The 27,924-nt window shown below is 38.3% G+C and overlaps 2 protein-coding genes and 1 long non-coding RNA gene across 4 annotated transcripts in view; all 3 read right to left on the bottom strand.

Moving 5' to 3' along the window:
• Positions 1-50: 50 nt before the first annotated feature.
• On the bottom strand, positions 51-3,975 carry LOC126380187 (uncharacterized). Its single transcript, XR_007568447.1, has 2 exons — positions 1,808-3,975; positions 51-1,574 (listed from the first exon to the last, which is right to left on the bottom strand). It is a non-coding gene; the product is annotated as an uncharacterized LOC126380187 (long non-coding RNA).
• Positions 3,976-4,476: 501 nt separating this feature from the next.
• On the bottom strand, positions 4,477-16,802 carry LOC126380220 (uncharacterized). Its single transcript, XM_050029478.1, has 8 exons — positions 16,777-16,802; positions 13,154-13,317; positions 12,844-13,029; positions 11,553-11,657; positions 9,406-9,510; positions 7,270-7,374; positions 5,816-6,655; positions 4,477-5,718 (listed from the first exon to the last, which is right to left on the bottom strand). The coding sequence occupies exons 1-7, from the start codon at positions 16,800-16,802 to the stop codon at positions 5,820-5,822; spliced, it is 1,527 nt and encodes a 508-aa protein (XP_049885435.1). The 3' UTR covers positions 4,477-5,718; positions 5,816-5,819.
• Positions 12,136-27,924, bottom strand: part of LOC126380081 (serine/arginine repetitive matrix protein 2-like) — a 103,094-nt gene continuing 87,305 nt past the window's right edge. For both annotated transcript variants that reach the window (XM_050029291.1, XM_050029290.1), the window contains exons 3-5: positions 13,154-13,317; positions 12,655-13,029; positions 12,136-12,195 (exon numbers count right to left, since the gene is read on the bottom strand). The gene's annotated coding sequence lies outside the window, so the exon portion shown is untranslated. The remainder of the gene's footprint in view (positions 12,196-12,654; positions 13,030-13,153; positions 13,318-27,924) is intronic.

The following is a 27,924-nucleotide window of genomic DNA, read 5'->3' on the forward strand; positions in this document are numbered from 1 at the left end:
CATCATCATCAGAAAGGAGGGTGGGCGTTAGAAGACAATAATGGCCGTCATCAGTATCACAATCATTTTATTTACTTCCACATAGTTTTTGTATCACGATTAAATAAAGTCACAGCACAAGGTACACACTCACGGCAACGTCACGGTATTCGTAACGGTTACACAGTCTCACGTTATCTAGCGCGCATAAGGACGTTAGCGCGAAGGGGCTACTCGCCCTCTACTTGCCCTCCACCACCCATGGTTCCTATATTCGGACCGAAGCATCGGGACACGTGCTCTTTTCCGATCACACTTTCTTGACGTCCCTACAAGTTATAGGTGAGCGACTATAGCACTCCTCGTAATTATTCGACACGTCCGCTCATGACGATGGTTCGCGGTAGACTGCCCGACTAGAACGGCAGTACACGTCCGCTCGACACGACGACTCTGTAGTGACTCTCCGACTTCACGCAGCTCTGGCCGTAGGCCACCTGACGTCGGAGCGATGCAACTTCATGACGGAAGTGATGTAACTTCATTTTATTTTCCGATTTGATCAATTTCTCTTCTTAATTCATAACTAACTCCGACACGGCCATCCTGCGTGACACACGTCCTCGTGTGTTAATCTGAAACAATATACCACAGCACAGTATCCAAGTTCGCTCGGTCATTCCTGACCTAACATGAGACTCTACATGAGCTCTACTTGTGACTCTACATGAGCTCTACTTGTGACTCTATATGAGCTCTACTTGTGACTCTACATGAGCTCTACTTGTGACTCTACATGAGCTCTACTTGTGACTCTACATGAGCTCTACTCGTGACTCTACACGAGCTCTACTCGTGACTCTACACGAGCTCTACTCGTGACTCTACATGAGCTCTACTCGTGACTCTACATGAGCTCTACTCGTGACTCTACACGAGTTCACATTACATCATGATAAATCAACTACTCCGACACGGTAAACGGACCATTGACCAGTATTCACACACTATAAACAACCAAACTTGAAAATCCAATTACTCTTTACACGTCTGTCGTTACTATCACCTAAACGAGCGATAGTAACTCATGCCACTCTACTGAGTGACGATATCTAACAACCAGGCGTCACTACCACCTAAATCGAGCGGTAGCAACTCATGCCACTCTACTGAGTGACGATATCTAACAACCAGGCGTCACTACCACCTAAATCGAGCGGTAGCAACTCGTGCCACTCTACTGAGTGACGATATCTCGCAACCAGGCGTCACTACCACCTAAATCGAGCGGTAGCAACTCATGCCACTTACACCAAGTGACGATATCTCAACACAGTCGTCACTGCCACCTAAATCGAGCGACAGCAACTCATGCCACTTACACCAAGTGACGATATCTCAACACAGCTAGCACACAAACTTTACATCTTAGTTGGTAGAATAGTGGTCAATGCGTTACACAATTTCTTTTATATCACTAATTTCTAATTTGTGCAGTTCGACTAATTCTACCGGAGGTCAACTTGACTTAGATTCAGGTACAATGTCATGACCAAATACCAAGTCAACATGACATCCAGGCCTCGACCGCATACCTGTAGTTTCTAAGACGAGCAGCACAAAAGTGGCTGCAGCCCCGAACACGACAAGTGCGCAGCTCCCTATCAGAGTTGCTCCGAAACAGGTCAATGGGTTACACAATTTCTTCTATATCACTAATTTCTAATTTGTTTGACTAATTCTACCGGAGTTCAACATGACTTAGATTCAGGTACAATGTCATGACCAAATACAAAGTCAACATAAAATCCGGGCTTCGACCGCATACCTGTAGTTTCTAAGACGAGCAGCACAAAAGTGGCTGCAGCCCCGAACACTACAAGTGCACAGCTTCCTATCAGAGTTGCTCCGAAACAGGTCAATCATAGCTTTCATTACTCAATTAAATCAACCAACATTACACATCTACTGCAAAGCACAACAGACTGTAATATTCCTCCCCAAACTGCGGTTACGCTACAAAACAGTCATGAGTCACAACATCCCCTCCCGGGATGGCCACCATGGTCCACGACCACAAAACGACAGAGCACCCTGCTTTCACACACACAAGTCATAAAGTCACAATGTAGCGACCAACACCTCGAGGAAATATTACCGCACTTAAACAATTACCAATTCGGTATTATCATTATTTAGAATGTTTTGCTCCAATTTTCTCACTAATGATTTACTGTTTCGGGCATTTTCTAAGCCTATTTCATTTAAGTAATCATAATCCAAATCATTTTACTTCAGAATGTTTACTTCAATTCATTACGATTTCTGATTTAACTAAAGTTAACAAAAGATAACTTTTTGCACTATATTCATTTGAATCCTATTAAAACTTCCCATCTTTCAAATCAGGTAAAACAGATACGACTCACCAGGACTTATAAGAATTTCCAATAAAAGATCAACCACTGGTCTTGTGACATGGTTTAGGTCTTCAACAGCATCAGCGCAGCAAGTCCGGCTGGTATACAACGCGCTGCCATGATAACATCACTTTACACGGCTACAGCTCAGCCCGCACCACTTACATCGCCGCTTGCAATCCACCAGTTGCCGTACCACGTGGCAAGTTATGACATGAAACAAAAGAATTCACTGTATTATCGTATTCAAGTGACTTTCTTTCAACCGGTTTAAAAAGATTTCAATAAAGAATGTTGAATTTTGAAACATTTGATGAATGACGGTAGATTACAAAACACGTTATTTATCGAGACTCAATTATCATGTCATGATTAATTTCTTTTCGCATGGATTGAGAAAATACAACTTTAACCACCCAGGTTAAGCGTGTCTACACCAATTCGAAATATTTTTAGACCAAAATACAAAGATTTGACGATGATGAAAACAGATTGGAAAACGCGGTATGATTGACACGGATTGACACAATATGTCTCGTCAATTTTCTTTTTAAACAAAGGGAAATAGTAATTTCCAAGTTAATTTTAAATCAATTTCCTCATTATTAGAAACGAAAATTCACATAGCAATGAAGTAAAAAAACAATAAGGTTCCAGTATGAAAACGACTCACCGTTATAACAGTTTCCAAGTTGAGGTACTATAATTTCCAAACACGACTACACACATTATGGAAATATTGTGATGTTCACGCCATCATATCTTACGGCATGTAGTGATGCCGATCATTAACAAGGTCCAGGTCACTTCAAAGTCAGGTCCATCTCCAAATTTAGGCATGACACTACATCTTCATCACGTGGTCACACGAATGTGATAATCATCATAATCTTCTTCTGATTGTGATAATCGAAACTTGCATTGTCTTGTTGTGAACGTCGCATCACGTTGTCTTCATCCAAGTCCACTAATCCCGCTTCTGATGTCGTAACAGTGAGGTCGTAACATCATCATCAGAAAGGAGGGTGGGCGTTAGAAGACAATAATGGCCGTCATCAGTATCACAATCATTTTATTTACTTCCACATAGTTTTTGTATCACGATTAAATAAAGTCACAGCACAAGGTACACACTCACGGCAACGTCACGGTATTCGTAACGGTTACACAGTCTCACGTTATCTAGCGCGCATAAGGACGTTAGCGCGAAGGGGCTACTCGCCCTCTACTTGCCCTCCACCACCCATGGTTCCTATATTCGGACCGAAGCATCGGGACACGTGCTCTTTTCCGATCACACTTTCTTGACGTCCCTACAAGTTATAGGTGAGCGACTATAGCACTCCTCGTAATTATTCGACACGTCCGCTCATGACGATGGTTCGCGGTAGACTGCCCGACTAGAACGGCAGTACACGTCCGCTCGACACGACGACTCTGTAGTGACTCTCCGACTTCACGCAGCTCTGGCCGTAGGCCACCTGACGTCGGAGCGATGCAACTTCATGACGGAAGTGATGTAACTTCATTTTATTTTCCGATTTGATCAATTTCTCTTCTTAATTCATAACTAACTCCGACATATATAATAACAAAATAATCTGATAAAAATAAAGCAGTACCTAGAATTTAATCAATGCTAACATTACTGAGAAATCAGATCTTCGCTACCTGCTGTAGTTATCGAGATACAAAAAAAGAGGTCCTAGAATAAGGATTTCGTAGGCGCTGTCACAAAAAATCTTTGTTAGTGAAATCAGATCCTCCCTAGGTGCTATAACAAAACAGTGATGCTAAGGAAAGCCTTATCGGGGCACTGCCACCAAAAAATGCTTATAACTTTGAAACGGCAGACCGACAAATTTCTGATATTTGGCGAAAAAATTTCGCCATTTTTCTGTGTAATCAGAATCCCTGTCCGTCATGTTGCCAGGGCCAGGAAAAGAGACATGACTACCTTTGTCCTTTTGGGGTATGCATCTACGTGATAAGAAATGAAAGAACATCTAAGTACATACTTAATACGGTTTATTTATTTATTACAATTATTTAAAAAATCAATCAGATCAACATTGCCAGATGATCTGTGTTAATAATAAAAAAATAAATTAGTACACTTACAAAATGAATTGTAATGTATTGCAATCTCATAATCATCGAAGTCGTATACTTATCCATATTTATTTATTTATTTATACACAATTTACATAGTCATTACAGGCAATCCCAATTCAACTATGTAACATTATTAAGTAACGAAAACTTTGAGGGATGACTCAGAGTTGATATCAAGTGGAATTATCCGTCGCAAAAGTACAGAACTGAAAAAATACTAAAATTTTCATGACTTTTACAACAGGTAATTCCACTTGATATCGACTCAGAATCATGGTCTGAATCATCCTCTTCAGTATCTGTTATGGTGTCACTAACACCCTACCTGTACTTGTATGGCTACCTGTATTTATTTGTATGGGGTGTAAGGAGACATCGTAACAGATACTGAGAGGGGTGATTCAGTTGATTACACTGATTATATCAAGTGGAATTTTCCATCGCAAAAGTATAGAATTGAAAATTATCAAAAAAGTCTAAAAAATCATAATGAATTTTGCGACGGAAAATTCCACTTGATATTAACTCAGAATTATAGTCAGACCATGATTCTGAGTTGATATCAAGTGGAAATTTCCGTCGCAAAAGTACAGAAGAAAATTTTCATGACTTTTTCAACAGGTAATTCCACTTGATATCGACTCGGAATCATGGTCTGAAGCATCCCCTTCAGTATTGGTTATGGTGTCACTAACACCCGTACGTACTTGTATGGCTACCTGTATTTATTTGTATGGGGTGTAAGGTGACATCGTAACAAATAGTGAGAGGGGTGATTCAGTTGATTACTCTGATTAATATCAAGTAGAATTTTCCATCGCAAAAGTATAGAATTGAAAATTATCAAAAAAGTCTAAAAAATCATCATGAATTTTGCGACGGAAAATTCCACTTGATATTAACTCAGAATCATAGTCTGAGTCATCCCCTTAGTATATTCGTTACAATGTCATTAATACCCTACATAAAATTACCACTCGCCGCTCCTTCGAAACCTTTTATTTCTCCTACCTTTAGTAAGAAACATCAACTGTATCTCAAAAAACGCAACAGCTCCACAGCTGAAATTTTCAGTAATTATGTATTTCTATACGTACATTGTTTCGTCGTCCCGTGATCATGGCACTTGCGCTTCGCCTATCTTGGCTTTAGTGTTGGGTTTGTTAGTAGTTTGCCTTCACGCCAGCGGATTCGGCAACATCTGCTATAATATTTAAAAACAGTAAATAAATATCCTTTATTAAAATAGGTAGCGCAATCAATTTTGTGCGAGTATTTAATTGAATAGAAATTAACATTACCTATTTACGGATGTTTAGTAGTACTCAGACGGCGACGAGTTGAGCGACGAGTTAGGCGACGGCTATTGTTGAGCGAATGAACGGGAGACGGGGCCGGCCATTCTCCGAGTGACCGGGTAGGCGACGGAGCCGGCCATGGTCCGAGTGACGGGGTAGGAGACGGAACCGACGATGGTTCGAGTGACGGGGTAGGCGACAGGGCCGGCCATGGCGACCGGTAGGGTGCCGGCACGGGAGACGGGGCCGGCCATTCTCCGAGTGACCGGGTAGGCGACGGAGCCGGCCATGGTCCGAGTGACGGGGTAGGAGACGGAACCGACGATGGTTCGAGTGACGGGGAAGGCGACAGGGCCGGCCATGGCGACCGGTAGGGTGCCGGCACGGGAGACGGGGCCGGCCATTCTCCGAGTGACCGGGTACGCGACGGAGCCGGCCATGGTCCGAGTGACGGGGTAGGAGACGGAACCGACGATGGTTCGAGTGACGGGGTAGGCGACAGGGCCGGCCTTGGCGACCGGTTGGGTGCCGGCACGGGACACCGGATCGGTGGCAGGGTCAGCGACGAGTTGGCTGACGGGGCGGGCGTCGACTTGGGCGAATGGACGGGAGACGGGGCCGGCCATTCTCCGAGTGACCGGGTAGGCGACGGAGCCGACCATGATCCGAGTGACGGGGTAGGAGACGGAACCGACCATGGTCCGAGTGACGGGGCAGGCGACACGGCCGGCCGTAGGTAGTGCGATGGGTCGGGCGAACAAACGGGAGACGGGGCCGGCGGCGAGTTGGGCGACGAGGTGAACAACGGCTCAGGCCACGGTGCGCGCCGTGTACGGATGGTTCCTGCAAAGAATCAACCTTCTATAACATTTAAAAAAATAAACACAACAAACAAATTTAAAAAAATATATCTAGAAATCTAAAACTTATAGAGACTCGCGCTACTAAGTCTATGGTTATACTCGTAATTATACTACTTACACCTACCAAATTTTCCAAACAACATAAACATATTGACTGTCTACTAAAGTATACTATCTATACTTCACAGCGTTCTAAAGTAAGTTTAAATATGGTTTCTCGAACTAACACTTACGACTTCATTCAGCCAAACATGCTTGCTGATGATTTCTCTATCATCATCAGCCGTATGACGCCCACTGCTGGGCATAGGCCTCCCCCTCGATTTCTCTATAATAAACTTTAAACACAATCCGGAGGTCCCGGGTTAGAATCCCGGTAGGGAAAAATGACAAAAATTACTTTCTAATCCCTAGTTTGGGGCTCTAATCCCTAGGTCACTAACATCCTGTATTTGTAAGCATTATAACGCATCTCCCGAAACTCAGGCAAGAAGTATTTGTGATAGAAAACATACACATGTAATTTGTACATTTGACACCTGTATTGTTTTTTACAATACAAAAATCACTTGAATGCACCAAAAACTATCTTACCTGGCTTTTTATCCGATTTAGCGACTCCTATTGGTAAATCACGACGTTTAAAGCACTCGCCATCCTGACTCGACGTCGATGAAGGCGGTGCACGGGATGGGGTTGCTAAAAATAATAAAGAAATATATAACACCCTTAGCTTCCTTCTGCATAAGTTTTCCCATGGGACACTCCGGAGACTCCATCATAAAATACACTCATTCTTGGGCACACTTGGTTTTGTTCGCGTTACCCAGAACTAACTCTTGCGTACTAGCCAAACTCTTGTGAGAGGAGAGGTAAGATCGGATCGGTGGGGTGGGGAGTGTCCATTCCATACGTAGTATAGAACATCCATCTTAGGACTTCGTGTCAGAAATATTCGATAGATCTCTCACGGCTCTGTTCACCCCATTATGAACCACAGGCGAAATTAGTAATGTTATATTCAGCTACTTACGTCTTGTCGCCAGAGCTCTTTTGGTGGCTGGACGAGTAATACTTGCCGAAGGACCCCGTTCTAAAATAAAAAATATATTTGTTTTGTCATATAAATAAAAACCCTTACAAGATCTTGAATCAGCGGTTTGCTTGAATATCACTCATAATAAAAACAGTGATATATATCAATGTTTTTATTATGTTAGGGCTTATTTTATCATACCAACAGACGCAGCGAATGCTACCTACGCAGATAAGCGTCGTACACCTATTGGATGAGAGCTTCGATATATATCGAGAAATGCGCGGAAGCAGGCGCGGTTTTGTTAAAAAACAAACTGCAAGATATATGAACGCTCCGCACGCTCCGTAAACGTAAACCGCTCCAGTAGAAGCACAGCTTTAAGTTCTTTTCTCTATCTACTTGTTGATGAACAAGAACGACATTACGAACACTTTTGCTAATGATATATAAAAGCTTGCAGTTACATACCTGGTGTGGCTTGCAACGCCGTCGTGTTTTGGTTATTTACTTTGAAATCCTTCATTGGGCGCTCATCTTCTCGATTGCCCTTTGAACTTTCACTTAAAGAACCAGCTATTGAGCTCGTATCGTCGTCTTTAATATGATTGGGTTCTTCCAATCTAGCAGTTAGTACGCGAGTGTCGTTGTGTGTCGTACTTCTTTTTCCTTCTCGCCCTGAAGACGCGTCACAGCCTTTGGCGAGGTCGCGGCCTCCTGAGGGTCTGTGAACCCCACTACCCACTGACGTGGCTCTACTGCCAGTCTCTCGTCCATTCTGACTGCCAGTCTCGAAATTATGACTCAAACGTTCCACTAACACCACAGGGAAGTATGCGTGTAAATCTGAAATGAGCAAAGTGTTTTCATACAATACCAACAATTACGAGCAGACCAAAGAACTTACAATTACAAAAAACACCCTCACACACATCGCACACCCTCATACATACACACGAACTAGCACGGAAAATATATTAAAATAGTGGAGAACATAAAGCCGGAGCTAACAGACTTCTAAAATAATAGTAATTGCATCTTGTATTAGAACTCCGCTCAAACTGTTATGGATGTTATTGTGTCAATGGGAGATAGCTGGTACTTATAGCATAGGTTGTACCTATTGTACCAGCAGTGCTAAAATTTTGATTCTGTTACTATTAGTTATGTACACGAACGTACAGAAAACACTTATATATGTTATTTGATTTTTTGACTCTAAGCTACAAGTGATTTTTGGTTCCTTTATTTTTTTATAGTCAAAAGTGTTCCTGAACATGTATAGTTCATAAGTTGCAAAGAAAGCTGATAAAATTATAAGTAAAATATTTTTATTAAATTCTAAAGTTAAGAAAAAAAATATTTAAAATTGTAGTACTTAGTTTTGCAGGCGAGTGTATATTTGAATCGTGAATATAGCATATTATACAAACTCAATTTGTTTTTTTTAAACTATTTTCATTTCCATACTTTGGCGGCGGAAAATTCCACTTGATATCAATTCTCAATTATCCATCAAAGTTTTCGTTACGATGTCACTAACATCCTGTATTTGTAAGCATTATAACGCATCTCCCGAAACTCAGGCAAGAAGTATTTGTGATAGAAAACATACACATGTAATTTGTACATTTGACACCTGTATTGTTTTTTAAAATACAAAAATCACTTTAATGCACAAAAAAATATCTTACCTGGCTTTTTATCCGATTTAGCGACTCCTATTGGTAAATCACGACGTTTAAAGCACTCGCCATCCTGACTCGACGTCGATGAAGGCGGTGCACGGGATGGGGTTGCTAAAAATAATAAAGAAATATATAACACCCTTAGCTTCCTTCTGCATAAGTTTTCCCATGGGACACTCCGGAGACTCCATCATAAAATACACTCATTCTTGGGCACACTTGGTTTTGTTCGCGTTACCCAGAACTAACTCTTGCGTACTAGCCAAACTCTTGTGAGAGGAGAGGTAAGATCGGATCGGTGGGGTGGGGAGTGTCCATTCCATACGTAGTATAGAACATCCATCTTAGGACTTCGTGTCAGAAATATTCGATAGATCTCTCACGGCTCTGTTCACCCCATTATGAACCACAGGCGAAATTAGTAATGTTATATTCAGCTACTTACGTCTTGTCGCCAGAGCTCTTTTGGTGGCTGGACGAGTAATACTTGCCGAAGGACCCCGTTCTAAAATAAAAAATATATTTGTTTTGTCATATAAATAATAAACCTTACAAGATCTTGAATCAGCGGTTTGCTTGAATATTACTTGTCTGCGTTGTTACGATAGCAAAGCACCCGCGGCAGACCAAACGCGGTGCGCGCAGCGCGAATGATATCAATGTTTTATTATATTAGGGCTTATTTTGTTATACCAATAGACGCAGCGAATGCTACCTACGCAGATAAGCGTCGTACACCTATTGGATGAGAGCTTCGATATATATCGAGAAATGCGCGGAAGCAGGCGCGGTTTTGTTAAAAAACAAAATGCAAGATATATGAACGCTCCGCACGCTCCGTAAACGTAAACCGCTCCAGTAGAAGCACAGCTTTAAGTTCTTTTCTCTATCTACTTGTTGATGAACAAGAACGACATTACGAACACTTTTGCTAATGATATAAAAGCTTGCAGTTACATACCTGGTGTGGCTTGCAACGCCGTCGTGTTTTGGTTATTTACTTTGAAATCCTTCATTGGGCGCTCATCTTCTCGATTGCCCTTTGAACTTTCACTTAAAGAACCAGCTATTGAGCTCGTATCGTCGTCTTTAATATGATTGGGTTCTTCCAATCTAGCAGTTAGTACGCGAGTGTCGTTGTGTGTCGTACTTCTTTTTCCTTCTCGCCCTGAAGACGCGTCACAGCCTTTGGCGAGGTCGCGGCCTCCTGAGGTTCTGTGAACCCCACTACCCTCTGACGTGGCTCTACTGCCAGTCTCTCGTCCATTCTGACTGCCAGTCTCGAAATTATGACTCAAACGTTCCACTAACACCACAGGGAAGTATGCGTGTAAATCTGAAATGAGCAAAGTGTTTTCATACAATACCAACAATTACGAGCAGACCAAAGAACTTACAATTACAAAAAACACCCTCACACACATCGCACACCCTCATACATACACACGAACTAGCACGGAAAATATATTAAAATAGTGGAGAACATAAAGCCGGAGCTAACAGACTTCTAAAATAATAGTAATTGCATCTTGTATTAGAACTCCGCTCAAACTGTTATGGATATTATTGTGTCAATGGGAGATAAGCTGGTACTTATAGCATAGGTTGTACCTATTGTACCAGCAGTGCTAAAATTTTGATTCTGTTACTATTAGTTATGTACACGAACGTACAGAAAACACTTATACATGTTAATTGATTTTTTGACACTAAGCTACAAGTGATGTATAGTTCATAAGTTGCAAAGAAAGCTGATAAAATTATCTATAAGTAGAATATTTTTTAATTCAAAAGTTTAGAAAAAAAAAATATTTCAAATTGTAGTACTTAGTTTTGCAGGCGAGTGTATATTTGAATCGTGAATATAGCATATTATTATACAAACTCATGATATTGATTTGTTTTTTTAAACTATTTTCATTTCCATACTTTGGCGGCGGAAAATTCCACTTAATATCAATTCTCAATTATCCCTCAAAGTTTTCGTTACGATGTCACTAACATCCTGTATTTGTAAGCATTATAACGCATCTCCCGAAACTCAGGCAAGAAGTAATTGTGATAGAAAACATACACATGTAATTTGTACATTTGACACATGTATTGTTTTTCACAGTACAAAAATCACTTTAATGCACCAAAAAATATCTTACCTGGCTTTTTATCCGATTTAGCGACTCCTATTGGTAAATCACGACGTTTAAAGCACTCGCCATCCTGACTCGACGTCGATGAAGACGGTGCACGGGATGGGGTTGCTAAAAATAATAAAGAAATATATAACACCCTTAGCTTCCTTCTGCATAAGTTTTCCCATGGGACACTCCGGAGACTCCATCATAAAATACACTCATTCTTGGGCACACTTGGTTTTGTTCGCGTTACCCATAACTAACCCTTGCGTGCTAGCGAAACAGACAGTGAAATCGATTCGAAACAATAATCATCAGCAACTCTTGTGTGTAGTCACGCACGGAACCAAATATCGGGGGAGAGGTGAGATAAGATCGGATCGGTGGGGGGGTGTCCATTCCATACGTAGTATAGAACATCCATCTTAGGACTTCGTGTCAGAAATATTCGATAGATCTCTCACGTCCCTGTTCACACCATTATGAACCACAGGCGAAATTAGTTATAGAATAGAATAGAAATAGTTTATTATGAAAGGACGCCACACACAAAAAGAAAGACAACAATATCATATCTTATGTAATGTTATGTTCATCTACTTACGTCTTGTCGCCAGAGCTCTTTTGGTGGTTGGACGAGTAATACTTGCCGAAGGACCCCGTTCTAAAATAAAAAAAAAATATATTTGTTTTGTCATATAAATAATAAACCTTACAAGATCTTGAATCCGCGGTTTGCTTGAATGTTACTTGTCTGCGTTGTTACGATAGCAAAGCACCCGCGGCAGACCAAACGCGGTGCGCGCAGCGCGAATGATATCAATGTTTTTATTATGTTAGGGTTTATTTTATTATACCAATAGACGCAGCGAATGCTACCTACGCAGATAAGCGTCGTAACCTATTGGATGAGAGCTTCGATATAAATCGAGACTACGCGGGGGCAGGCGCGGTTTTGTTAAAAAACAAAATGCAAGATATATGAACGCTCCGCACGCTCCGTAAACGTAAACCGCTCCAGTAGAAGCACAGCTTTAAGTTCTTTTCTCTATCTACTTGTTGATGAACAAGAACGACATTACGAACACTTTTGCTAATGATATAAAAGCTTGCAGTTACATACCTGGTGTGGCTTGCAACGCCGTCGTGTTTTGGTTATTTACTTTGAAATACTTCATTGGGCGCTCATCTTCTCGATTGCCCTTTGAACTTTCACTTAAAGAACCAGCTATTGAGCTCGTATCGTCGTCTTTAATATGATTGGGTTCTTCCAATCTAGCAGTTAGTACGCGAGTGTCGTTGTGTGTCGTACTTCTTTTTCCTTCTCGCCCTGAAGACGCGTCACAGCCTTTGGCGAGGTCGCGGCCTCCTGAGGGTCTGTGAACCCCACTACCCACTGACGTGGCTCTACTGCCAGTCTCTCGTCCATTCTGACTGCCAGTCTCGAAATTATGACTCAAACGATCCACTAATACTACAGGGGAGTGTCCGTGTAAATCTGAAATAAGCAAAGTGTATCTACAATTACGAGAAGACCGAAAAACGTACAATTGGCGGTTTTTTGGAAAATACCAATTTCTTCCAGGCAACATCAGGTATTATTTTTGTAATTTGCTACTAACTTTGGAATGACACGATGTCCAGAAGACTCTTAGCCGACAGTTGGTTGTGCTTATGGATAATCCTGTCTTTCTTAACCTCCTTCGAAGGACCGTGCTTGACGGCTGCATGGCTACCGTCAGTCTTTGGTTTGTTTTGTGCAAATTTTCTTAATGCTTGTACACGTCTGCAACAAGGGAAAAAACTATGTTAGAATATACATAGTTGTACAGCTGGAACCCACAGAGAATGTAATCACTCGATCACTGTAAATCACGCTTCTTTGGTTTGTTTTGTGCAAATTTTCTTAATGCTTGTACACGTCTGCAACAAGGGAAAAAACTATGTTAGAATATACATAGTTGTACAGCTGGAACCCACAGAGAATGTAATCACTCGATCACTGTAAATCACGCTTAGGGGCGGTACTGGATGAATTCTTTCAAATATTATCGTCTCGTTCTCATTTCATGAGGGAGGAACGGGGAGATATATACCATACAAAGTCGATCAAAACTTGATTCAAGTCCTGGCTTCGTAGTGATCAATAATTTTAAAATTTCCTGTGCCATACTAATTTCACACGAAACTCCTCGACTGGCGATGGTCCATACAAAATCGATAACAAAATCTAAGTCACATCTAGATAAACATTTAGGGTGGTACTCGTATTAATAAACTAATCTCAACTTCGAGACTGCTTTCAAGATCATGTCAATGTGACAGTTCTTATATAAAAACAGGGGCTTGAGCTGAGTTTCAGCTGAGATTAGTTTATTATTACCACCCTTTTAAATTGTAGTCATCAGTTTTTTGTATCGGATCGTTTTGCATATTATCCAAACACTTTTGTTTGCTAAGCGGGTGCATTAGTGAATTATTTACGGGGATCGAAACGACCACCCTGCTACGGTCCCCGTATATAACTGACAGGAGTCAGGTCAGGAACTACACGAGCGACCAGCTTGTGAATTTCATCCCGTCACCGCACCCCGCCCCCTTTCCGCGCCCTTCCAGTGGCCCCTCCCATCCAATTTCCGCCTCCCACTTGTCTTGGAAGCACATGCACTAGTGGCCATTACATTACACAAGAATAACTCAGGTTTACAATAAAAAGCAGTCGCAGTATATCCAATTAATAATTCATCTAATATTTTATAATACACTTATTTAATGTTTTTTTATTGCCATAAATATGTTACAAAGAATAATTATCGTGCATTTAAATTATAATAATCATGCAAAAATTATAAAAAAGAAGAAAATGAATATGTCAATTTATACGTACATAAGACTCCCATAAATAAAAAATATATACGTATAATTACAATCACATTATTTTGCACAAATTTAAAATACGTCGTACATATACCATAAACATAAATTCATAAAAGCAAATTAAACAAAAACATGTAAAGTACATTTAATAATGGACATTTAAATAAAGTGTATATGAAGCTAGGTGTATGATAGTATACCAATAATTTAAAGAGAACAACAATATTATTTCAACGACTACTCTTCGGCATGAGGACCAAATAGGCAACCCGATATCATAATTCAAATTCAAAAATATCTTCATTCAGTAGGTAACATAGTTACACATTGAATCGTATTTTTTACATAACGAACGTCTCATTCGCCCTAAAACTTTTGCAGCTTCTCACAACCTGTATAGCCGGGGAAAAGAAGCTGCAAGAAAAACCTGGGCACAGGGCCATAGAATAAGAAATAATATGACAGGGCCTTAGACATTCTTTTTGTAAGGCAAGTTCATGCTTATTCCGGGTATTAACAATGTGTTGATCACTATAAGTATTTTTAATCAAATGATACTTTTTACGAAATGTCGAAACGCATTATTATATTCTTTGGAGATTGTATGGGACTGGTGGGACGTCATCAATAAAAGCGGTCGCACTCGTTTTTACATCATTCCTAATTTAAATTCGAAAATAAGACTAAAAGAAAAATGAGATTGATTTATACCGTTTAAATTATTATTAAATTAAATTATTATATACACTTTCTAAATTATTTTATAATTTATGAAATAAACTAGCGACCCGCCCCGGCCCCCGGGTACCCGGAGCTACTCCGTCAAGTCAGTAATACAGAGCGTTACCTTCTGAAAAACCGTGGCTTGAAAGAACTAGACCACTATCTCTACTCAGCAAGTGCTCGGAAGGATATAAATATGAATCTTAAATAAGTGCGGTAGGTAGGCAGGCTGATAATACGGCCACTTCCATATTATAAAGAAATACCCGAGAAAGAAAAATAAAGTGTTTTCGGAAGTGTATGTGACTTAATTGGGCTGGTTTGAGTTGAAAATTCAAGCAGTTGTTTCTGTTAAAACCTGAAACTTCGGTCAGGTAGGTGTGAAATATGATGACTATCCCCCCTTACATGATACAAAAAGGAGCCCCTTTGTTCACATATTTTTTTATTCATAACATTGAAGTTCACATTAAAACATATCAGGTTAAAGACAAAATAAATTCCGAATGCGTCCCGCTTAGAGACAATACTGAAAAGTATCAAATATTTCGGTATCGAGTGATACCGACTCCGCCGGCGTTGTCGACGATTTCACTCATTCAGTAATCCTTTCGAACGCCGCCTTAAGGTTCTCGCCCAACTGGCAAAAAGGAAGGACTTCGAAAAAATTCGAAAATCGTAACTTGTTGTACCATCACAAAAAATATTATATTTTTGCGATTACTAACAAGCTTACTTACAGTAAACTAATCCCGACCTGTGACGATGTATGGACACAACAGTTTTTCAACGGTAAACACACCGGCTTTTTGTCACCATAATCTATATTTTCTTAATAATAATGGTTTTATGTGTCTTTAGAACATGTGTACGTGCAATAAATGTTAGTTTTGAAGCAACTTATTATTAACTTCATAGTAGGATACAATTAAAATCAGATACTTATTCATTTTGAATAAGTGCGCTCCGACAAAACATTTAACTCGCAAAAATGAACTCAAGTATTTTCCAGTGAGAACTTATCGCGAAAACATCTAATTTAAAATAAAGAAGTCAAACCTGATTTTCCTCGGTAGTGCCATAACTTAGGATGGATGGTTCACTGCCGCAAAATCGCCCTTTTATTAAAAGCTCACTGATTTGAATATCCTATATAATTTGAAACGCGAAGTACTCTGCACATAACGCACCTTGCGTGCGTTCTATAAGGGGATCGAGTTCAAAATAATGGCCCTAGGCGTAGGCGGAATGAGAGTACCAAGCGCCCCCCTCGACCAGAGCCTCCATCGGTCAACCCAACCCACGTCGGGCAACGGATGCCACGCCCCGAAATAACGCATAAACAAAACTCAATATTAAATCAATGCTGCCAAATCGAATATTGGGAAAAGAAAGTAGTGTTCTGATATTGATTTTACGTATTTATTTTCTCATTATCGGAAAGAGAAATAGAAATCTTGAAAAAACTTATTTTCAATAAAAATTGCCTTCTTCCAACTGGCTGCTTTTCTTTTTCATAACCCATCTTTCAGACAGGATACACTCCACGCTGATCCACACTTTTTGTAGCAGTTTATCACTAACTGAACAGTTAAGTATGGAGAACTGTCAAAATTTAGGGACACTCAACTGTGCCGCCACCTACATTTGAGCTTCTAGCTTTATCCTCATTATTCTATGCTGAAAATAGAAATAATAAATTTATAATTTACCCTACGTGTAATTCAATCCGTAACAAAATTTTGCACGCTCCGTCGCCGTCGTCCATTTGTTCCAAAATCAACAAAGCATCAAATGAGCCCAGCTCCCCTGATGTCCTACAATTGAATTATGACCTGGCGAACCGGTAACGCAATCTAAAATGGCGGCTCAAAATACTACACTTCTCATCAAAAAAATCGAAACACCTTGCAAGTTTACGTTTTGTCAGGATTATAGAAAAATGTGTACATTTAGGAATAAATGTTAAATGTCGTTTAATAGTGAGTAATATGAGCTTATCAAATCTTAATGTAATGTTCTAAATTTAAATGAATTTTTCATAGGTTTCGTATTTTGTTAAATGAGTCATTTTTATTCCGTATGGAGTATAAAGGAATGGATAAAACAACACACGTAAATGAAAAAAAAAGCTAAAAAACGTTTATTTAATAACTTGTATTCCCTCCCCGAGCTCTAATTACTGCTTCCGATACGGTTCTTCATCGATCGGATGAGAGTCACGATCACATGCTGTGGTATATTGTCCCATTCCTCTTGGATTGCATCTTGCAGCTGGCTAAGTGTTTCTGGAGCAGGATCTCTTGCTCGAATTCGTCTCTTTAATTCATCCCACAGATGTTCAATGGGATTCATGTCCGGGCTTCTTGCTGGCCATTCCATAATAGAGATATCGACTTCGTTAAGATAATCTCGTACGACGCCCGCGGTGTGAGCCCTAGCATTGTCGTGCATGAATATGAAGCCGTTGCCAATAAAATGTGCATCATCATCACATGAGGCTCGAGACACTCTTCGACGTACCGATGACAGTTTAGTGCAGGCAGACGTGGCCCAGACACGAAAGCAAGCTCTGTCTTACCGTCGGCGCTGATTCCTCCCCAAACCGTCCACGAACCGCCACCATAGCTGACCTTTTCTTCAATGCAGCATTGTGCATAGCGTTCTCCGTTTCTTCTGTAGACCTTGTTCCTTCCGTCGTTACCATACAGCATAATTTTACACTCATCAGAAAAGAGAACTTTGCTCCACTGTAGGTATGACCAATTTAGGTGCTCACGTGCAAAGTTAAGGCGCGCTCTTCGATGGTCTGCAGTTAATTTTGGCCCATTTGCTGGCTTATGCGGTACCAGTCCACGATCCTTCAACCTTCTTCTAATTGTAGAGTCACTTACAGCCACCCTTCGTACAACACGAAGCCGCTGCTGCAGTTGAAAAGCGTTAAGGCGTCGATTTCTTAAAGAAGTTGTTACAATAAATCGATCATCTCGCTCAGAAGTGACCCGATTCCTGCCAGATCCTGAACGGCGCGTGAACAACCAGTCTCCCGATAACGTTTATAGACTCTATGAACAGATGACAGGCTTAGATGCAGTCTTGCAGCCACAACACGCTACTAAGGCCAGAATCCAGCAATGCCACAACTTGGGCCTTCTGTGGGCGAAGTATCCATACGTTTTAGAAAAAAAAACCTTTTTTCAGACGTCCCAAAGTCACAGTATTGAAATAAAAAACAAAAAGTTTAAGGATAGGCGCCAATTTTTAGTTTTTAAACGCTAAATGTACTCCAACCCTAAACACACATTTGTCTCAAAACAGTGATTCATTTCGTTTATAAGATAAACAAATAAAACAAACATACTCATGTCACGACCAATAATTGAATTCCTCGAGGGAACTTATGACGTGGTTGACAAAGTAACGAACACGTATGTTAGTCAAAAATGAGAGCTAATAATCAATACATGACAGTATACAAATATGACTACAGGTATTCTAATGCGAGATTGTTTCACACAAAATGGTCCGGCATAATCAGTGCCCACTAAGTATTTAAAAAGGGCGTGTCATGTTAACACGGTCATAAGGCAGAGAGCCCATGAGCTGAGTCACAAGATTTTAACTTTAATTTGAAACAAATGACACGTCTATGCAAAACATTCTCAAATTCCCTGTTTGCATTTACAATCCAAAACCTTTCATGCAAACTACTGAGTACTAACTTCTGTCCTGCATGCTTGAGTCGCAAATGCTATCTGATTATTATTAATTTTGTGATATTAGAGTGTTTTGCCAAAATGGGTGTCGTTGAGAATTATGCTAAATTCGAGTTTTGCAATCGACCTCCCACTCAACATCCAAGAACGGAATCAAATTACTAATACTCGACTTTAAACAATCTTTATCTTTTAAAGCTTTAATTTATTTTTCAAAATGCCTTTGTTGATCTAATTGTATGATAGTATGCAGGGCAGATCCAGTTTTTTTAATATTTTTATTTTTACAATTGTTTATGAATCGTTTAACATAACCAAATATCCTTGTAAACTTTTCAATATCTGAATATTTTTCTAATATTTCATGAAATTGGATTACAAGAGCTTCACTTCAGGAATGTCAATATCAGAATTATTACATACTTTATCACAATGTTTGTACTTACTATCTTGCAAATATTGAGGTCCATGAAATCACAACTGTCTCAGATCAGTCTCCAATTACCGAGTAGAAATGCCGCGCGACAAACAGTCGGCTGGATTGTCATTAGTTTTAACATAACGCCATTGAAAATCTGTAGTCTGTTGTGATATCTTGTTCACTCTGTTAGCAACATATACGCTTAACTTAACAGGTTCAATCTCAAGCCAGGATAGTACAATTTGCAAATCCAAGTAAAAAAACGTCTACATCATATTTTAATGACAATGCGTCATGGATTTTTTTTGGCCAGAATCGACAAAAGTAAGGCGCTATTTAATTCAAGTCGGGGAGTTGTTAATTTTTATTTTCAGGATTGATACGAGATCAAGCAACAACCATACATTAGAGGCATCCGCATAACCGACAAGTTCAATAGACGATGGTACATTAATATTTCTCGGGATAGAAATAGTAACATAGAAATAGTAGACACCAAACGTTTATGACCATTAGTTTGGCTTTAATTGGATTTTAAAAATCTCGATTTTTCATACATTTTGTAAAAAAATATAAGTCTGTTCTCAAAAAGAGTGATACAGGCGTATTGTAAGGACCGTTAGAACATTTATTACTATGGCGCAAAACTTTTTTGACCATTCTTTGTTCGTCTCTCTCTGCGTTTTGGTTCAAATGTGAAAATGTCAGCCAGCGAAACAAAATGCGTCAAATCTTTTGGTAAACTATTTTTACTATAACACCAAATGTCGACTTTATACATTTTAACAATGACAACAAGCAGAGCTTTCCTAATGACTAGTTATTAGTCATTTAACTACTTTGCTTCTAAAGAGTGTATCACCATCAGCTCAGACGCAAACCTATTTTTGATTTATAAAAATGTGTAAAAGACGACCACCATATTACGCCTTTAGCAAGATAGTTTCATTATCGCCAGATAAAACATTTTTTCGCCAAAGAGTAGGTATCTATGAAAAATCCAGATGTTTGATAAATCTAATTAAGGAGAAAAAGTGGTCATAGACTTTTAATGTAATAAATACGATACGAGACGATCCTTTAAATAACGCGCCTGTTATATTTTATTTTTTAACAAAATAAATCAAAAATCGTCATTTTTAAAATCCAACAAAAGCCAAACTAACGGCCATACACGTTTATTGTCATAGTGAATAATGTTTACAGGTATCTTCTCGATAGCTTTGACATGTGTATTTTACTAACCGGCACTTTTCACATAGAAACTAAAACGTAAAGTCCAATAAAAGTCGAAATAATGGTCATTCAGATAAGTTCTAAAGGATATACCAATATTGTTTCTTGGTCGGCACTTCACGTTTTCACCAAAATGTATGTAAAACACAGTTTCTTTTAATTCGAATAAAACCGAGGGTATTGACCCTACAGCTTTGGTGAGATCTAACAGAATATAGCATAATATTTTTTTTACCGGCATTTTGACTTTTGAATTTTGAAAATAGGCCCAATTAAACCAAGAGGATCAAAAAATTTATTTATGAAACTAAGCATTTCTCTCTTAGTATATCTATCAAGAACTTGTGTTTCAGTACGTTTCATATTTAGGGTATCACTAAAAATAACATAAGTCAGTCCTGAACTTTTCTTGTACATGCTGTTTCTGTCATAGACAATGTTACCAAATATCATAAGTCAGAAGGCACATCATTTAAAATATCACTATCAGGTATATGAACACCATTTGTGTAATAAAAAACTGGCCTCATTCATTAATGCAATTAATTGATTTTTTATAGTAGAAAGCTCTACAAGATCATTACTTCCACACTTAAAGACCAAGTATAGAATAGACGGAGCGTATTTAAGACGAAAGAAAAACATAGGTTTTGTCTTTCGCACTCATATGAGCTGTCAGTCATAAGTTAAAAAGAGATAAATATACTATCGTCGTAACGTCTTTTGTACTCGCGTAGTTGTTTTTGTGTGAAGACCACTAGTGCCGTTCCATGTCTTTATCGACATTATTATCGGGTAAATATTTGCTGTTAGTCCAAGATCTAAAAATTTATACTTTACAAATTGAGTGATTAAATACAGAAATAACGCCCTAGTATCCATATCTGGGTGGGTAGAACCAGAAGTATATTAGTTAAAACGATACCTATTCGTTCCCAGATAGAAAGATATCTATGAAGAACCGTACGGTACGACGACAGATTCAGAACCACTTATTCCACGTAATTATCATGGATAAACTTGTTGAAAGTCAATTAAAAATTTTGGAATCTACGTCATTTCGCAAGGTGTTATAGCCGAGGAAGTCAGGACGGTTCATCTAGTACAAATATACTATAGTATCATTTTAATACGACATTGCGGCCACTCTTTGGTTGCTATAAATCACGTACCTACCCCGGGAAAAAGGTTTGTTTCGCTCTAAATCATGCTTGATTCAAAAAATATTTTATAACAATGAAATACACGTTTTTTACGTTTTTCATTGATTTGGCCGGGAATCGAATCGGCTCTCGATACAAGAAGCAGACAACCTTCTAGTATATTTCGGGAATTATCTCAATGAAATTAAAGAATAAAAGCAGATACTTCTTTATAAGATTTTTATTTGACCACGAACCACTTAACAATTCCGATTTTTGGTGATAAAAAAAATATATTTTCTCTTGTTCACTTTGTTTAGAAGATAGTGTCGGCTCTGGTCCTCTTAGCTTTACCTGCAAGAATGGCACATATTAACGTGGAGCACACAAATACACACACATTGCACATAGAAGGAGGAATAAATCACAGGTACTTACAAAAATAGTTATGCATGCTAATTATTTAGTGCAATAAAAAATATTTGTATTGTATTGATTTTTTTTTTCTATTTGCATGGAAAAAATAAGTAAATAGTAGAATACAAAAATAAAATTCATCTATAAACTTATAACTAAACTTAAACTTACCTTATGAGAGGTATGTGAGTGAATTATAGAGTTTCTATGTCTATGGAGTGAATATTGTTGGTACTGCATCACTATGTAATAATTTTGTTTGGTATCCTGCTCGATAGCAAGCAAGATATATCGAAATGTAATGAGCACAGGTGAAAATAAGAAAAACGCGTCCTTCAGAAGAGAGAATCATCTCGTTTCATGGTCTGAATCCAATTGTTTCTTAATTTCTGGTTTCGTAAATTAGGATATTTAGGAAAAACACAATAAATCATTTAATTCGCCTTAAAATAACCAATACTGACAGTTAATTTTCAATAATATAATCATTATTTAAGAAATATTTTAGGAAATATGTAATCTTCATCCAAATCGGAAACAGGTCGAAGAATAAATTAAAGATGAATAGAATAACACATCTAGATGTTACATTAAAACATAATAATATGTTGTCGACATCAAAGGACAACACTACTTATAATACTTTGAGTACATGATCTGTCAAAGCTGATTAACGTAAAATGTGAAATCAATTATTTGTACAAAATGTCGACGGCTTTGCTGAAAATATGCGTCTGCATCGTATTTAGGGCTCAATAAACTTTTGAAAAAACAGACCATGTAATGTACTTCGTGCACACAAATATGAATAATGTGGTCGATAACTTACCCATGGTGAGACATTATTTGATCGTTCTCCATTATAACACCCATTCTACTCTCACAACCAATGGCTACGCAAGCCATGGTTCATAATGAATAACTATTTCACAGATTTTTTATATAAAAAGTTGAAATAACATCCCAAAACACCGAAAAACTAACGCCAGGTTTGGTATCCAGCTGGCTACCACAACATCTCAAAACGGGAAACCTGACGTTCTAGACAGCGGCGTTTGTCTATATTTGTTTCTTTTTTTCACAGAGAATGTTGCCATAGGGAAGAAAGAGAGCTAGGTATGATAGTTTCATCGTCATTCTAAAATATTATCTGTCTATTCTATACTTGGTCTTTGTCCACACTGAACATCATCAACATATGTGGAATATTCCAATGCAAAGGAAGCTAATGGATATTTACTTTTAAAACGATGTGAAAGTTCCATGAGACCGTGTCGTTAAAAAGCTGAGCTTTTAAGCCCCACAGTTTGTAACTGAATGCATTTAATGAAATCATGTGTGGAGTCACGCCATAAAATGTTTTGTAAACAACAATAGGTATTTATTATCAACAAGCACTTGTCTATACGTGGACTTAATGTCACAAAGTAAGACATAATATTATGTTCTAAACAAAATCAAAATGTCAAAAAGTTCACTTTGAACAGTGGAGCCATTTAACAAAATATCATTAAGGCATAAACCATTTTTTTTGTTTTCATACTGGCGTCAAAGGATTGCAAACAGGGTGATGAGGCAGAAATGACACATTTCCAGAATTTAAATCATAACTGTCAATATTAAAATATATGACCCTGGTTTATGTAATCATTAATCATCATCATCAAAAACACAACAACAATAATAATCATTAATAAACTTACTAGGTATAATGTTGATATAGAATACTGTCTTTAAGAAATGCCTTTCAAGGTTATAAAGTCTTTGTAATGCTGAAGAAAAAGAATCTCCTATAAGAATATCCTCTAGTTCCTGTTTCAAAGATACAACGGTTTTTTTTTTATTTACTAAACTTACAGAAGCTTAGATAAGCATTCTTCTGCTAATTGGTGCTCAGAAGTCACTTCTTTAAAAACACTAGGCACATTTACGCATTTCCAAAATTTGGAAATATTATCATTAATCTCATTTAATTGTTACCTTGTATATTAATACATAAATTGGAGGAAAAAACCTTGCCAGCAGACTCCCTGCCACCTTATAACCAAAACTTGTATTTCTTATTTTAAGTAGGGGCCGGACGATGTAACAGGAATCACGCTGCAGCACCTGAAAGAATAGGTATGTCACAACCCAATAGCAACAATATTTCATGACTTTTGTTAAAGTTTTTGTCAGCTAATTGCACATGAGCAGGGATGTTAAATTTGGAAATGTGAAAAGAATGTTGACTTATTTTTCTTACAACTCAGCAGGTAATATTCATGGAGAAGCTATTTGTTGTTGAATGTATACACACCTCACATTAGCCTTTGTTGAGACATTTATTACATTATATACACTTCACAATTTACTTTCTTTGCTAAATCGTCAGTTATAAAAGATAGCTGAGACCCAAAGTCAATAGTACACTCATAAAGTTTGCAGTACTTACATGATGGTGATGTGGAAGACTTGGTGGCCACACCAGTGACAACTTTACCACTGGACTTGGCACGCCTTGGGGATGGAACAATCCTCTCTTCGTCGCTATTTTCAATGGCAACGGCCAGTTTTCTGTAAATAACAAAAACTCATCCAGTATGGGCACCTCCTTTATGTTCTTTCTAAATAAAAACCCCTGTTGGAATATGTGACAACCTTTTTTTTATTAAAATATTCACAAGTAGGTGTGTCCCATGAATCAAAATCAGTAGGCAAATTTTTGCGCTGTGCACTTTTTAAAAGATGTTATATCTAAAACGCTTTATACATGGAAGTTTGTAATTTGAGAGCCATTGTTAGATATATCTATCATGTAGAAGTTTAAGAGCATCATTATAATTTTTATCAGTAAGTGGCATAATTTTTATTATTATACTTTACGTACCGTAGTTGGACTCGGAGCCACTGCAGGGGTGCTGGATCTAAGTAGGCGATCCAAAACCGCAATACTATTAAAGTATTTGGTTTCATATTCGCCATCGCCATAGTCTTCTTCGTCATCATCGTCAAACAACACCAATAAATGTAAGTCTCGTAATCTTTATAGGCTTCGACAAGCTGTTTACGCTTTTCGTATAAAAGCTCATGAGAGCTCGTACCTATTGTGATTAAAACCCCTTGACGAATATTTTATAATCGAACAATTTGTTTTTATGTACAATAATAAACAATGAACAAAAAAGGCGCAAAGTACACAAATAGCGATTCCCCACGTGTGGGTCACGGGGTTCATATAACTTCGAACTACGTTTTCGGGCTTGGACTTAGGAGTACGTTTATGTAATTTACTGGACTTATCAGCAAAGGATGAAGTCATAGGATGAAAAAAAAACAATCCACATTTTGTTTTTCGTGCGGGAAATATGAATTATTTTTTACAGAGTAAAACAAAAACGCTATTTTATTAAAAAAATATATTTATTTATATCAAAATTCCGCGACTTTATAATTTGTCTTCAATATCTTCATTTTCATACAACAGTTTCAATATCTGATATGATGCTTTCAGCGTCACTATCTTCCAGAATCCTCTGGATATCCCTATCCGCTAAAATAGACATTTTATGCGCAAAAGTGAACGTACTATATCGGAATCAAAACAACAACAGTTTCGAGTCTCAGATAAATGTAGGAATTATAATAATTGTTGAACTACTCGCAAAGTAAAATAAAAAATTTACTCCCAAGTCCGTGGGGTCACATTATTTCCTCCTCATAAGTCCGTGCCCCCACATGTGGGTCACGGGAAAAACTGCTGAAAACTGAAAGGAAAAATGATTTTTCGGAAATGAAACTTCTTATACGTTGTAGTTACATATAATAACATACGAATTCGACATTATCTAAGTTGGACTTACCGGGTCGAAAAAAAACTTTGTACGGGGACTGTGAACGTGTTAAATTGAAAGAATCCTGTACTGGTAAAATCTAGTTCTAGAATTGAAAGAAGAGTGACGAAACGAAAATGCCCGCGTTCGGATACAGACTTATACAGCCGATGAACAATTCCGCTTCAAGCGGTATTTCGCTAGACGATTTCTTCATACAAAAAATCTTCCTCGCTGCAGCGCTGCAAACATGATTTCGCGCCAATTTAATTTTCGCGGCAAATTGAGTTGGCGTCATTTTGCTGTCTTCTTTTTTCACGGATGCGATGTATATTGTTATCTCGTTCACACACTTAGGATATGCAGTGTACAGCGTTGCCAGACGTCCCGATTTTGGCGGGAATGAGAAATACTGAGAATAGGCTAGATCCAACAGTTTCCAACTAGTCAAATCAGTTACTTTTTACTAAACGTCAAAACACGAAATTATTATAGAATTTGTTTGAAAAAGCCAAAAGCACATTGTGACGTCACAGAAAAACGTGATAAATTGTCGGACTTATTATTACGTTTTTCTTGTTTTAAATTCAAAAATGAGTAAAATTGAAAAAAGAAAACGTTTTTCGTTACTTTTAGATGTGTCTTTATTTAGTAGGTAATCAGAATTTAATAATTTAACTTGAACCTAGTACACGACCCAATTTGAGAAAACGCGGGGCGGATGGCACAGACAAGTGTGGACTGGAAATTCCGTTTTTTTTTTTTTTCAGAAGACGAATAAGACTCATCTATTTAACGATAGGGTAAATCTGATTAAAAATATAATATTTTTAGTAAAATACATTTTCAAAAAAATGTTTTACAGCCTTTTATAGAAGTAATCTTCTGATTTGCCACGATTTTAGGTAGTACCTAGTAACAAACAATAGGTTTTTCTTCAAAGTACTGTTTCGCGCGTAAAATACGCACCGACGACGCAATGAGTAATAACACCAATTTCTTTGAAGTGCACTTCCAGGCAGTAACGCAGGCATTAATCTTCTAATTTGAACATCTTGTTTTCCTTCAGCTTCTTTGGCTAGTGGAATGTGGAAATCCAGCCTCCGCGTCAGCGCAATGAAAATGAAAGGCCGTTTCAACGGATCTTGTCGGTCAGCCGGAACAACAGACGAAGCACAGTTATATAAGTAACTTTTTCATCGTCCTATTTCCGAAGGACCAATTCTTCTGTTTAGCATGAAGATAAATTATTGAACTTCACTGATTTTATAAATTAATTTTGTGGAGTTAAAATAAAACCATCATTTTTGTATAATATATAGTTGAACAGGAAGTTCTTTTCTTATCCCTACCACAGCTCGCAACAACAAACACTTTGGGACCCCGATACCGATCCCGTCGGCGAGGTCAATGATTTCCCTCAACTGAGCTGCTACCTCAGTCTGTTATCTTAAATATTATACCGAAAGCCTCCAGCGCTCCACAGCTGTTCGGCCAAGTCTACGCAAAGTCACGTAAAAATATCAAAGAAAAATATAATCGACAGGGATCTTATGGTATATGGCCAAAATCAACTTTTTTTGCTGCTGTTTTCCTAAAAAATGACATATAATAACACTTGTTTGTTAGATGGTGCAACCCAGCGCCCTCCTGTCGATGCCGCCATCCAAATTCCACAAGATTAATGTCTCTTGGCGTACTGAAATACCACAAGAGTGCCAAGCATTTTTTTATATTTTATTTTATATATTAATAGCATTGGTATACAATTACCGTTCATTGAACATGAACGCTAAAAGGTGGGACGTAAAGTTGGAGCACGCTGCGTGCTCAACTGTCAACACGGAGAAGAGCGCGAAAGAAAGGTAAGACTAAGAAAGGTACCTAAGAGTACTTATTATATTGAATGTACCTACTCACATTGTGCATGCAATCATGGTAAATTGTATTATTGGCAGTAAAATCCACCGAAATTATTATTTTAGTTACATGAAATGCAATTAATTAAGCAGTTCAGTGTTTTTTTTAAGTTAGGCCTACCTATTTATT

The sequence above is a fragment of the Pectinophora gossypiella genome, chromosome Z (genome assembly GCF_024362695.1).
Source record: "Pectinophora gossypiella chromosome Z, ilPecGoss1.1, whole genome shotgun sequence".
Taxonomy (NCBI): domain Eukaryota; kingdom Metazoa; phylum Arthropoda; class Insecta; order Lepidoptera; family Gelechiidae; genus Pectinophora; species Pectinophora gossypiella.

Coding starts and splice junctions, on each gene's coding strand:
- LOC126380220 (XM_050029478.1), bottom strand. CDS start 16,802: ATGAGGATAAAGCTAGAAGCTCAAAT. Junction 13,318..16,776: donor ATAAAGCTAGAAGCTCAAAT/GTAGGTGGCGGC, acceptor CCCTTGTTGCAG/ACGTGTACAAGCATTAAGAA. Junction 9,511..11,552: donor TAAATCGGATAAAAAGCCAG/GTAAGATATTTT, acceptor TATTATTTTTAG/CAACCCCATCCCGTGCACCG.